The sequence below is a fragment of the Mastomys coucha genome, chromosome X, assembly GCF_008632895.1.
Source record: "Mastomys coucha isolate ucsf_1 chromosome X, UCSF_Mcou_1, whole genome shotgun sequence".
NCBI classification, from domain to species: domain Eukaryota; kingdom Metazoa; phylum Chordata; class Mammalia; order Rodentia; family Muridae; genus Mastomys; species Mastomys coucha.
This window is the reverse complement of record NC_045030.1, coordinates 135808089-135822445: the sequence shown is the minus strand read 5'-3', so window position 1 is coordinate 135822445 and position 14357 is coordinate 135808089. Positions and strand designations below refer to the sequence as shown.

General features: G+C 35.3%; 1 protein-coding gene across 1 annotated transcript in view; it reads left to right on the top strand.

Annotated features, from left to right (window-relative positions):
• Positions 1-14357, top strand: part of Ammecr1 (AMMECR nuclear protein 1) — a 231925-nt gene that overhangs the window by 169629 nt on the left and 47939 nt on the right. Inside the window, exon 2 of the mRNA XM_031368843.1 lies at positions 8625-8735. Coding sequence (XP_031224703.1) covers positions 8625-8735 — 111 coding nt within the window. The remainder of the gene's footprint in view (positions 1-8624; positions 8736-14357) is intronic.

The following is a 14357-nucleotide window of genomic DNA, read 5'->3' as shown; positions in this document are numbered from 1 at the left end:
ATATCAAACAACTTTTATAATACTCATTTTATTGTTATAATATTTTATAAATTTTAAATAATATGACAGAAAAAACATTGTAGGTATTGAAGGGGGGTCTCTGGGAGGAGTTGGGGTACAAAGGGGAAACAAGAATGTGATGCAGTTTTATTTACTTAAAATATGTTCTTAAATGTTAACAAATTCAAATAAATTGAAATCATGTAACTTTTCTCATCATAATGCAATAAAAGTTAAAAAGAAAAGAATCATCCCTCAATTTAAAATCTAGCTACTGATATATTTGATGGTAAATCCTCTAAGATATTTAAAGAACAAATAAGGTAAACTCAGAATATAGAGGGCAATAGAACACTTTTTAATTCATGCCACAAGGCAGATGAGATAGGGACCTGTTGGTGACAGTGTACAGGAACCATGAAGAACAGTGTAGAAATTGCTCAGACATATTAATTCAGGACTGCCACAGTGCTCCAACAGTTCACATTTGCGTACACATTCAAAAGAATTGAAAACAGGAGCTTAGGGGGTTCGCCCGTCTTGTATGCACTGTGTCATTATTCACAATAGCCAAGGTATGGAAGTAACTCATAATAACAAATAAATCAACAAATAAATAAATAAAGGAATTGTTATACTGCTTTTAAAATGGAAAAAATTCCTGGTATTTGCAACTGTGTGGATTTATCTAGAGACTATTTTGCTAAGTGAAATAAAGCAGCCACAGGAGAACAAACACTGCATGATTACAAATACTGTGGTGATGCTTCTGTGAGAAATATGTAATAGTGACTACAAGAAGCTTAAGACAGGGCTAGAGGATTGTTCATTGTTAGGTTATAGTTACACCGATTTAAGCTGTAAGAATCTCCTGTGTGACACAGTCCTATAGTTAATATAGTATGGTTATATCAAAATTCATGAAGGTGATATCATGTTAAGCTTCCCTAGTATGAAACAAAATGATGCAGCTTTGGGTGAGCTGACAGATAAGTCTTTTACCTTGATTGTGATGATAGCATCATAGTTAGTTGTAACTATACAAACTCATTAAATTGTGTATAATACATTTAGCTAACTAAAGCTGTTTAAACTTGAAGAAAAATAATATCAGTGTCCTCATTTGTAAAAGTCCCAAACTTGAAGCCACCTGCATATCTCTCATCAAACTGGAAGCAACCTACACATCTGTCACCAAACTAGAGGCGACCTATATAGCTATTGCAGTTTGCTGGATAACTTTTTTGTTGTATTCATTCAATGGAATGGTAAGCGATAGTAGTGATCTTCCAAGATGTTTCGATATCCAGAGCACTGTTGCTAGGTGCAAGAATACTGACACAATAGAAGCTAGATCGATGATCCTATTTATATGGAATTCTAGAAAAGGCAAAACTATGGTGATAGAAAGTAGATTGGTATTTACCAGGATCCAAGATTACAAGGAAGAAAACTATTACTAAAGGGCATGAAGGGACTCTTTGGGATAATATTAAGAGTTCCATACCTTGATTGTGGTTCAACTTATATGCATGTGTGCATTTGCCACAGTTTGTGGAATTTTACATTTGATTCTAGTGCTGTTTTGTATAAAAATTATATTTAGGTAAAAGAGCTGTTTAAGAAGCAGTTTGGAAGAAAAACCACTGTAGGCCAAACGGCCACACCAATTGTAGCTCAGTGGTAGAGTGCTTGCCTAACTTGTATGAGGGCCCGGGCTCAGTCCGCAACACCATACAAGCACATGCTCTCATACACACACAGACACACAATCTTATATAGTTCATGGGAGAGATTCTTGGAAGTTTCAGGTGTTTCCTGAAAGGGAAAAGAAGGAATGAGGGAGAGGAAAACTAGATCGTCAGTTGTCTGCTTGGTCCCTGGAGTCTGATTTTCTTCCCACTAAAATGAGAAAGTCTTGCTGATTTTTGTGTTTTAAGCTATATCTTTCCAGCTGCTTTCTTCCATAGGAGCTTGCAGTCCAAAGAAGGACCTTAAAATCAAAAGTCAGCATTGTTAACTAAATGCAGAAAGCACGTGAAAAACAAATCCATCACTTTTATTGTGGGTCTTACTAGGCTGACACATTCCATCAGATCTCCATGCAATGAGAAAGAAGTTAAAATCTAGAACGAAGAAGCTAAAATGATTTTCCAGCTTATTTTACATTAGTGCTCAAATTAATCAGCGTGTTTATTTCCTATCTACTCCATTCCTCCTGAGTGGGCTCCAGAGCAAAGGCAAGAAGGTAAAGGATAGATGATTAATTGAAAAGATAGAACATAGGTACAAAATCTAACTCCTTGGTTGTTTCTGTTGTTTCTTTATTGTGATTTCCCTGGTTGTACTACATATTCAGTTATAGGAAAATACCAAAGCAAAGCCCCTAAAAATCTTTAATGGTAGAAAAAACTAAGAGGAGACTGGACCCACTAATTGTGTCCATTACTGTTCATTCTAAAACTTCTGGACCTAATTTTGTTTTCTTAATTTTGTTCATGCCAAGGAATCTTCAGATGTCAACAATAAAGCCTCTCTTTGCTTCGTCTGTTTCATATTAAACTAACCCTTTTCATAGGAAAAGCTGAGTTGCAAGGTTTAAAGCTCTTTGAGTAAAACAATTTTGGAATGGAAATTGTTTCATTTTTGAAATTTGTAGTAAATTGTCACCTAAAATTAGTGAGTTAGATACTCAAGGAATAAAAATTTGTGGTGTGTTTCTCTTATCAGGGAAGCTAGTCCATTTTCAGAACATTGCCATGTATTAAATTCAATGTCCACTGCAGTATAAATTAGGAAAAGAAAATGTGTACAGATATGTTATTTTTTCCCCGGCCAGGTAATCATGCTTATCTAAATTGGACTGTAATAAAAAATGAGACAGCCTGTCGACCTGAAACTGAATTTTAAAGAAGTTTGCTGAAAATGGTTGATTTAGTCTTGCTAAGGGGAAGAAATGGTTCCTTCAGTTCGAAAATTGGCAGAATCATGGTAATCTCCTAAAGTACGCTTCTGATTGGGGTGACTGTGTATCAGTGGTGATTAGTCTTGATTTATAAAGACAATTCAGCTTTCCTAATCCTCAGTTAGACTTTATTTCTCTCCTTCCTCTGCCATTTACCAACTAAGTTAGAAATATAAAAGTGGGAGAAAAGCATATAATGCTGCTATTATTTTATTTCTGTTACTACCAAACCAAAAAATATTAGAATATGGTAATTCTTGATTCTCAAAATTTAGATATTTATGATCTTGTGTACTGTTCATGCCGTCTGACCTTATTGCCTTAGTTTCCCAGGAACCATGAGGTACAGGCTACATGGTTGAAGGGAGGGGTGTAGTATGAAGCTATGGGGTTTTTTGTTTTTTTTTTTTTAATTAGTATATTTTCATCTATAATAAAAAATGGTACAGATGAAAAAGTGTCCAATACATTTAACCTCCCCTTCCCTCCCTTAACTCCTCCACTTTAGCCTATTTTATCCTCATTTCTAATCGATTTGAGATTCAGATTATCCAGAGCTTAAACATTATTCAGTCCAGAACATAAATTGTATAATTAAATGATCAGATCCCATACAGAGATAAATAATCACTAAACAAAGGCAGTGGGAATTTTCATTTGGAGTACAGTTTGTAGAGAATAAGACAGAAGACCTGCATTTTACAAAGGCTGCCTAATGACAGGACAGCATGCAATGAGAAGGCAGGGAGGAGGCTATAAAGGGTGTTGGTAATAGAGGATGAAATGGTAGATTTTGATGTGGGTTTCTAATAGGAACAGTGTAAGAACTTGTAAATTGATGCTGGTCTTTCTAGATCAGTTGTTCTCAACCCGTGGGGAGTCAAACACCATTTTTATAGGGATCCCTTAAGACCATCAGAAAACATAGATATTTACATTACAGTAGCAAAATTACACTTATTCAGTAGCAATGAAAATAATTTTATGGTTGGGGGTCACCAGAACATGAGGAACTGTATTAAAGGGCTGCAGCATTAGAGAACTACTGTCTCAACCTCTGATGCACTTCTAGTGCATCTTATCATCTTTTTAGGTAGGCTTTCCACTCCTGAGTGGAAGAGGAGGAAGAGGACGTGGAGGGAGAAGAGAGGGAGGAGGAATGGGAGAAAACTGGTTCTTTTGCTTGTCTATATAGTTAGCTGTTTGATATCCATAGAGATTTTTTATTCTGTGGTAATTTACACAACAGTTGTACTTCCTACCCTGAAGATGCCACCCCACAATGCTCACGGCAAATGGCATGTGAGGACCAAGTAGCTTTCTATAAGCCTGGAAGAAGGCTCGCTCCAAGAACTGAACTCTCCTAGATCCTGGATCATGGGACTTGTAGCTCCTAAAGTATAAGAAAAGTTTCTTTAAGCAATTATTGATAATTATTGATATGATAGTTACTGTTGCTGCCATGCTGACTAATTCAGGATGTAATGATATTGGGCATATTTTATATTCATGAAACCTGCAATTTATATACCTTGGAAAGAAAATATACATCTTCTTTTCATTGAAGTAGGAAGAGAAATGTCTTCACATTGTGGTGGAAAGAAGGTATCATCATTTTTGGTTTTTACTTAAGCTTCCTAGATCCCAGTGTGTAATTACATGGTATGAGGAATATAATTGGATTTTTTGAGCTAAGAAAAAAACTAAAATACAAGGCTTCCCTCTTTTCCCTTTTATCTACCTTTAAAATAAAAATAATCTTGCTGAGTGCCCATAGCAAAGTATAGGTATTTTTTTTAATATTATTGTGTTAATGTTATCTGAAAGCTTCATTCAATATGAGAAGTGAGAGCTCGCCATGGACTGTGTTTTTTTCAACTTCTCACTTTATGTTGTGGAAGGAGAGGTAGGCCTTGAGCTACACTATTGTTAAGTAAATACATCTGTTTCATTGTCTCATGTAATTGTACTGCAGGCCTACAAACACATTTCTAATGCATTGTGGCTTAAATCAATAGACTGTCTCAGAAGAGGACATTGGAAGTGACATGAAATCTGTACTGGGACAATTCTGTACAGATTTATATTGTTCTTTGTGTCATTATTGTTCCATAACAGCTATGGTTTGGAGAGCTACTTTTGATCTGACAGTAACTGGATGCCAGTTGGCAGAGAGGATTCACCTAGATTAGGTAGTTGCTTCCTGTTTCTATGTGTGGGCTCGGGAAAATGGTGTTTACTTTCCTCCAAAGATTTCTCAGAGCATACTGGTACAGAATGTTCAGATGTAGAATATTTCCTTTAGCTACATCTGGTTACCCTCAGAAAAATGAGTCCATTAATATTTCAACTCATTTTGATCCTTTTTGTAGTTTGTAGTATTTTTTTCAATGTATGTAGGTGGCCTTAAACCATATGGCAAAAGCATTTTCCAAATACATTCAATCCTTGTCTTACTATGAACTATTTTCCATATTTCCGTGTTATTTGAATAGCTTCTCTCAGCAGGCTCCAAACCCCTTTTCCCTTTGATCCGATTCTGCTTATGCTGATGGCTTAGCTTACATACATTGGCAAACTTATACGTGTTTTAATACCATATTTAAGAGTGAAATCACCTATTGCTTTCCTGTGTTTGGAGTGAAAATATGTTGTTACTATTTTTAGATACCACACATTGAATATTTGTGCAGCCATTGCCCTCTACAGAGTCATTATTATTCATATGATGCTGTATTTTGGGCTCAGTGATTTGTTTTGTGTCAGTCTACTTTAAAATGCTCGACTGCCTAGATTCTTTTTTTTTCCATTAAATGATGCTTTTAGATGTTTTATTTTTAAGCCCGTGAATACTTTTTTTCAAGATAAAAGATACTGGATGTGCATTTGGAAATGACAAATCAGAGACTCAGACATTTAAGGAAAAACTTTATTCTGTCTACTAAAAGTCTGAATTTTTACATCTTCAAACATCTGTCTTAAACTTAGTAGGGTTGTCATTCCCTCCCCTTCTTGACAGCTGCTTTACTGCAATCTTAACTCCCAAAGTGGATATTGCCTAGGGCACATAAGAAATAGGAAATAACATAGATAATTTACCTGCTATGAGGACTCTTAACAACACATATTCAATAATGTCAAAAATTCAAGGAATGTTAGATCTGGAAGAGAGTACAGCAAGTTATAAAGGCTGTTGTCGGACTCCCAGTCCTCTGCAGTTTTATGTCCTCCATGCCTTGAGTTATTATGAAGTACCTTTGCTTCCTAGGCTGCTTTGCAAAAATGAAATCCTGGAGCACCCTTGGCCACATATTAACAATTCCCCAAAGAATGACCATGGCATTATAAGAAACCACATGTAATTTTCCCTAGTATGAATTCTTTCTAACATACTTCAGAGTTCAATATAGTGTTAGTATGTGTAGTTCTTCTACTTATCCTGTATATTTTAAGTATTTACTGGAGAAGATGTAGTTATATTATTAGAAGATTGACATGTATGTATTCTAGTGTGGTAAATATTTGAAGGTGTAGACCTTTAAAGTGGCTTCCATTTCAAGTGTTTTGGTAAGAAATGAATTCACTCCCACTTTTATGTTTCTTAATTCACTGGTGATGAAAGTAGACAATGTAGGTAGGTCTGTATTATTGAAAAATCTTTAAGGTACTTTGAAAACATGGCTTTATATAGATCATAGGATGACTCTCTTCATTCTGTAGCTGTCAGTGCTGTCAAAGGACCTGTCTTGTGTAGGGGTGTTGTCTAGTAACAAGAGAGTATTGATGATCTTACTGTCCATAGGAATGATTGCAGAGGTGAACTACACCAGGATGGAAAATGGAAAAATAAAGAGGTTAAATTTATCTATATTTAGCACATAGGAGCTAGAAAACAGAAAAGTTGGGCTGTCCTTTTGGTTTTTCCTTTATAATACCTTTAGTATAGGTCATACCCATTGCCTGAATGCCACCTTTGTCTCAATATTGCTGTCATAGATTTCAGTACTATTGAGCATTGAGTTTGTGGAGGAAGGGACCTTTTTATAGTGCACCCTGGTTTGTCTGCAGTGCTTTGGGAGCCAGTCTGCCATTGTGCCTGTCAGAACTTGTTGTAATTTAAATGTTTAAGGTGGATGAGTCAACTGTTTTAATGGACTCTCTTACTGCCCAATAACTTTTTTTTTACCTTCTAATAGATTCTTTGTTAATTTTACACTGTACACCTTAGTCCTACTTGTCTCCCTATCCCTTCATATCAGCCCTCTGCCCTTGCAACCCCCACAAAAGAAAACAAAACAGAAAGAAAAACACACAAGCAAAATTTTAGTCATGGAAGCTGCAGTGTGTCAGTGTGTCCCACAGTATACCTTTTTGTCCACACATCTTTACTTGCAAATGTTCTTTGCAATGAGTCATTGCTCTGGTTCAAGGTCCCTGGCTTCTGCTACACTATCAATACTGGGTCCTCCTCTTAGATCAATACTAGGACTCCTCTTAGGTATACTATTGTTGCCCTGGGTCATGGAGATCCTGTTCTTTTTCTCTATTTTTTTTTTTTTGTTGTTTGTTTCAACATAGGGTTTCTCTCTGGACCCTTGCCTTTCCTAGGACTCACTCTGTAGGCCAAGCTGCCCTTGAACTCACATTGTGTGTCTCTGCCTCCCCAATGCTAAGATTAAAGGTGTGTCACTAGGGACTAATGAGAAATACATAAAATATAGTATATCACCCTAAATTTAAATATTTTAGAAAGAAGTAAGTTATATCACTATTATTATGAATATTCCATAGAAATACAGACCATGTTACCTGTGATATATTTATATTTTTGCAAAATGTCCTAAAGCATAATTAGAACATAATTGTTCAGACTCAATCATGAATTGAGGCTGTTATTGGTTTGCTACAGAACCCAGGTGTTTACCATATTCAACTCCATTTTGTGTACCAGATATTATATAAAACCTTTTGTGTAAAAATAAAAATTTCTGCTGTAAGGGTATTTGCTGGTTAATATTTGCAGCCCCACTTCACCTATCTGAACCATCCTGATTTTATTCGGGCAAACTAAAGACCCATTGGGTGTGATGAAATGTCTTTCTATCCTTTTAGTTTAATTGATGGTATTTTGGGCTTGGTTTATAGTGCGTGTTTTCACCTGCCTTGTGTTAGTAAGCTGTCACTGTTTGCTTCTGTGCTAGCGTCCTCTGAACCAATGGCTGCCTTTTAATCTTTCATAAGGAAAGGTGTTTTTTGAAGTTGTTGATTACCTGTTCCCCGATTTCTAGATCAGACTTACAAATGAGCCAGTGATCCTAAGTTTAAACAGAGAATCATCCTGCAGACACCTGTGCTGATTTAAGGCTCTGGAGTCAACATTGCCAAGTTTGAGTTTTTATTTTACTACGTTTGGTCTGTAAACAGGAAGTTAATATGAGTCTGTAAGAATTGTTGCTGAAGATTAACATACAGACTTTGTTAAAACATTAGTTTTGGTGTCTAATACGCAGAAGAGACTCAACACAGTGCACTAACGCTGAGCTCCTTCAGGCTTGTCTTTTGGTCTTTATGTCTTAGGGACTGAACCTAGCATATGGAAAGACTCATGCTGTCTTGGTTGAATTGACTGGTTTACCCTATTTTTTATGTTCTGTTACAGCCCACTGTTTGTAACATGGAAGATTGGTCGAGACAAACGACTTCGTGGATGCATAGGTACCTTTTCTGCCATGAATTTGCATTCAGGACTCAGGGAGTACACACTTACCAGGTGAAGACCAATTTCTGTTTCATATACTTGTACTTACAAACAAATCTTATGCTACTTGAACTTGATACTTTAACTCCTTTTCATTTATTAAATTGTTGACATTACTCTCTCATTTCTTGTTAGGTTTTCCTTCTCTTATAAAGTATTATTGCTACGTATCATTATATAAAATGCTATGGTGGCATTTATCTTGCCATTGATTTTTAAAGTGACTTTTTTTCTTTCATTGGGCAACTTATTATGTATAACTTGAAAATGAGTGGACTAGATGTCCATGAGTTACCAAAAGTATGATTTCTACCTTAACAGCCTCGATTTGATCACCTTTAAGACTTTTTAAAAATAGTTGTTGGGTTTGTGTCCCCTTCATTTTATTCATTTTGTTACACTTTTATGTGCTTTAAAACTTTAAAAGAAATCCTAGGAAGAAAGTGATGTCACAGCCTGGCAGCGTAATCATTCCCATTCTATTTCCCTCTCAACTCAACTGTCGCTTGCTTTTTTGGTGTCCGCTAACACAATGGGAAGTAACAAGTGGCTCATTACACTTTGGCAGACTTTGCCTTCAATTTCCTGACTAACAGAAAGCTAGCTAACGTGCCGTCTGATTTTGATAAATACAACTTCTAGCAAATTATGTTCTAAAATTATTTCAGAGAAAAAGAAAATGTCTTAAATAATGATCTGTTAGTAAAGGCATTTCCTGTTTTTGTTCGTGTTTTACTATGGCTACTGACACATAGTTGTAATCCATACAGTATTGGTATAATTAGGGATTGGTCCTTGCTAACTATTGTTACTTGGGGCAAGTTGCATGACTTCCGTAGGTAAAGTGATAATTCTAGTATTTTCATCTCAATATCAGTGTTAGGAGAATGTTAGGAGAATGAAATAATTAATCAGTTACTATTTTGCTACAGGATTGGTGTGAAAATTTATCTTACTGTAGAGTTGTGTAAATCCAGACTTATAACACCAGTGTTAAAAAAATTATACATTTAATGTTCTCATGTTCTAAATCTAGAGAACTCTATAAAGCAGCATTTTAGACTCCAGTTTATCTGACTGCAGACCCTTTTGTCCCTCTAGTCCAGTGTCTTGTGCCACCAGGATTCCAAGGAACATAACTTTGTAAACTCAAGCCTGTTAAGAACTTTTACAAGTGTAAAATTTTATGTTTACATATACACAATTTATAGTGTAGAACTTAGTGCTTTCAAGTGAAATCGTGGGAAACATTCCATTATGAAATATTCCATACTTAACAAATCTTTGGTGGCAGTGGTAACTGGTAACAACTTGCTTTTGTTTAGAGAAATTCTTTTGCCTAGGAGGTGAGAATATCCAACTCTTTTTGAGCTTGTGGGGTTCTTTTTGCCAAGAATAATGTGAACTGAGTGGATTTTTCACACAATTGAAAAATGCCCTGTATTTGTGCATTTGTGTACTTTTAACTCTCATTGCATTGTGGTCTGTGCCTGGGAACTTCCTGGATACTTTTCAAACCTTTTCCTTGTATTTCTATACAGCTTCCTTAAATTGTGTATAGTACATTCAAAAAGAATGTGTGTGTGTGTGTGTGTGTGTGTGTGTATATATACATATGTACATATATATGTATATATATATATTCTTATTTTGTGTTTTGTTTCCACACATATATGCATCCTGTTTGCCTCTCATGTTTGTTTCAATATAATATAATTTACATATAAATCTTGATATTTAGAAGAGATAAACAAAAAAATCTTAAAAGTTTAATTAATATTTTAATTCATTTTGGAATCACAAGCTGTATGGAGTCATTTTTTTAGAAGTTTTAATGTAATAATGCTTTTCAGTTCCAAAAATATGCTCACGATCCTCTACCTGTGTGTGTGTTTGCATATGTGAGTGTCTTGAGAAATGTATTTTGAATTAAGAGTTTTTAAAGGCAAGTAATTTTGAATAAGTTACATTTGTTATTTGACAGCCTCATAAAATGCATTCTTCTTATCCTTACCCTGCCTTTTTTTCTTATCACTGTCTCTCCCACCATCCTTAGAAGACCCTTTCTCACAGCCATACCTCTGTTTGGTTTATGACAGTGAGTTCAGCATGGGTTGCTTGTGTGACTATGAAGTTGGAAATATGTACTGAAGTTTGGTGGTCTCACCAGTGGGCAAACAAGGGAAGACAATGATACCTCTTCTGGTAGCAGTAGTTCAGCAGTAAGATGCTAGGGCCCCATGAACCCTTCTGTCCTCCTTGTCTGACTCAGTGTACTTATTTTCTGCATGTTACGCTATTGTGAAGAGCTTTGTGCACTCTTCACACTAACTTGTAGATATTAATAACTACATCTTTACAGCGAGAAAACAGAGATTAAAGAACTTAAGTAATTTATTTACTTAGCCTTGCACCTAGTTAGTAAGTGGTAGAACTCAAATGCAGATCCAGGCCATGGACTGCAAAGAACATACTTTGCACTGTGACATAAACACAGAAGTCTCTGTCATGTGTTCTCTTAATGGGAAGTCTGACTAAGTTAGTTAAAATAAGATGTCATAAACAGAAATAAAATTGTGATTCTTATTTTATTTGTAGCTTCACCATGAAAATAATGAACTCAGAAGATTATTTTGAATTTAACAAGTTAATGATCAGTAATTCTTCAAAAATTCTAATGAAGAGTTATCATTAAAGTTTACTTGAATTATTATTGTATAGAAGAAATGTGCTTATGTCAAAATACTACTTTGAGATAGGAAACTATAAATTTTGGTCTGCCTAGACTTCATGGAATTCAGAATTTCTAAACATAGCAAGTTAGTGATTATTTTTGGAGTCTAGTCTTCCTATGGTAAACTCACAAATGAACAAACAGAGCCAGATGTACTTAGGGGCCTGGCTTTAGCAGGGGAGTAAGCAGAGCAGGGGAATCAAACAGTTCTCAGTGCTGGGTTAAAAATAAGGACATCTAGTTATTGGTGGCCTTCGTCAGCGATGAGGTAGCCATTCCATTTTCCAGAATGCTATTCACACTCATTCTTATTTTGGTAAAATATTAGTAAAATTACATTTTATCATTTTACAATGTCCACTTCTGTGATCTTAACTACATTCATGTTGTTGTATAACCATCCCCACCACTTATCTCAAGCACTTTTTAATCCTCCCCGATTGGAACTGTTTACCCTTTAAATGTTCATCCCATTCATTCCTCGAAAGCTGTGACAATCACTTTTCTAGTTTTTGTCTCTATGAATTGACCCCTCCAGGTTCCCATTTGTTATCACTTGGCTAGCTTATTTCACTAAGCATAATGTCTTCAAGGTTTCTTCATGTGCTAGTATATGTCAATTCCTTTCCCTTTTACGGCTGAATAATAATCCTATGTCAATATCTATGATGTTTTGTGTATCTATTTGTTCATCTGTGGACCCTTGGTCAGTGTCTACCTTTGGGCTATTATGAATAATGCTGCAATGAAAATGGGTCTCCAAATACCTGAATAATCTCCTGATAAAAAGTTATCTTAGATGACAATCATAGAGCTTGTTTATAGTCCATTAATCTTTTAAAAATAGTTCTTCAAATTTACCAGGTATTTTTGAAATGAAATATCTACCCTGGATTAAGTTTTGATTCATAAATGAAGTTTTTAATTGAAATTTTGTCATAGTCGGTGTTTACTTAATTGAAATTTTGACTTATTTTAGATTAAAAGAAGACTTTATAAATTGATGATGTTCTCCCAATTGTAAAAATACATAATTAGAAAGTATGAAACTTTGTGACAATTATAGTATGGAACTCTACAGAAGACATTTCCCCTCTCTTAGGCTTAAAGACAAAAGCAGGGAAGTTTCTAGTGAACACAAAGCTGGATGCACAGCTGAGGGTCACAGAGAAATACTCATAAAACACAAGTTGGCACTGAAGTACACAGATTACTATCCTTTTCATTGCTTAGACTTTGAAGTAGAAATAGTCTTTTGTCTCACTGAATAAGAAGCTTCTAGTATTTATCATTTTTTTTTTTACCAATAACTTATAGTATTTATGTGGATTTATTGCTTTTCTAAGCTGGACAGTAGAAAGGCTTATCTTTTTTTTTTTGGTACTTAAAAGCATACTATGTGAGCATTAAGAGAGGAGTGTAGATATCTCTGTCAGTGAAGGGGTCTTTAAAATGTCTTATAAAGACAGGGATGTGGCCAGTCACCACACTTACAAAATGATTTTCTTTTTTCTCATCTATTTCTTGTACATAGATGTCTGCTGAGCAGTGGAGTAATTCTGTAGGTTACGGCAGGACCTGGAGCTCCAGTCTTCACTAGGCTGCCTTTGTTGTGCTCTGCATTCGGAGAAATTTGCAATGGAGGTTTAGTTCTTTCTAAGAAATGGAGTAGCCATATAAAAAGAAGAGATTGTTTTGGTTTTGAGTTTTCTTTTATTCGATATGCACAAGTGGTGGGTATATGTGTGTATGTGCTGAAATGGAGTAACAAGAAAAGCAAGCAAGGGGTTGTTTGCACATTACAAATGTTGGGTTGCTGGTAGATTGTTTGAGATATTGAAAATTACAAACAAGCTTTGCTTTTTTTTCTTTGAAAGGTCTTATTCAGATTGAGTATGTCTGGGTGACTAGTTGCATTGTAAACTGAATTTTCTATTGTGTTTGATAGTATAATCTTTCATTTTTGGTAGAGTAGTATGAGTTTACAACCATTGTATGCAGCATAATTATGTTTTTCCACTCAGAATAGGCTATTCTGTGCTAATTCTTATGATGATTATTTTAGTAATACACATGGCTCATTGTGAATAATTAAATTAAATAAGTTCTTCCCTTTTTGTGTAATATTGGTCCTTACATTAGCATCAGCCAGATTGATTGTTCTTATGAAAAATCACTGAGTCACTCCTGACTGTACATTATTGTCATGGCACCTTATTCTGAGATGTTAAGGACAGACTATTTTTGGTAAGTGTCTATGGCAAGTGTATGCTTTGGGGGAAATAGATTTATCAAAAAATATAACGCAAAACAAATAACTTAAAACTATGCTTTACTGTTTGAAAAGGGGGAGGGATAGGCTGGGTTCTAAAAACGTATACCTACTGTGGTTATTTCAAGTCAATTACCAAATAAAAACTTGTTAAATTTTTGTAAACTATTTAACTTAAGGTACAATTTGGAACCTATATTGTCATATATGTTTTATTCAATATTACCCTTAGGTAAGCATGATGAAGATACTTATCTGTAGAAATCTGGGATCTTCATTTTAGCTCTAGGTTAATGCATTCTTTTCATTACCCGGAGATTGTGCTAATGTACAGAGATGTGACCAAAAAAATTGGCCAGCAGAATGTAGAAAGAGACAAAAGAGCATGAACCATTCCCAGTATGGCTAATGGGTCCCGAGTCCTGGAGAATTGTCTGAACTCATCTTGCACCTCCTGCCATAGAAATTAAATGCACTGAGTGTATCAGATTCTAATTCCCTATCACATCTTTCAGATCTTCAGAGTCTGTACTCGGAATTCCCCTGCTGCTTTGATTAAGTGCCACGGGCACAATGCCTTGGGCCAGAAAAGCAGAAAGAGGCATCTGTAAAAAGCTGTGAAAGAAGC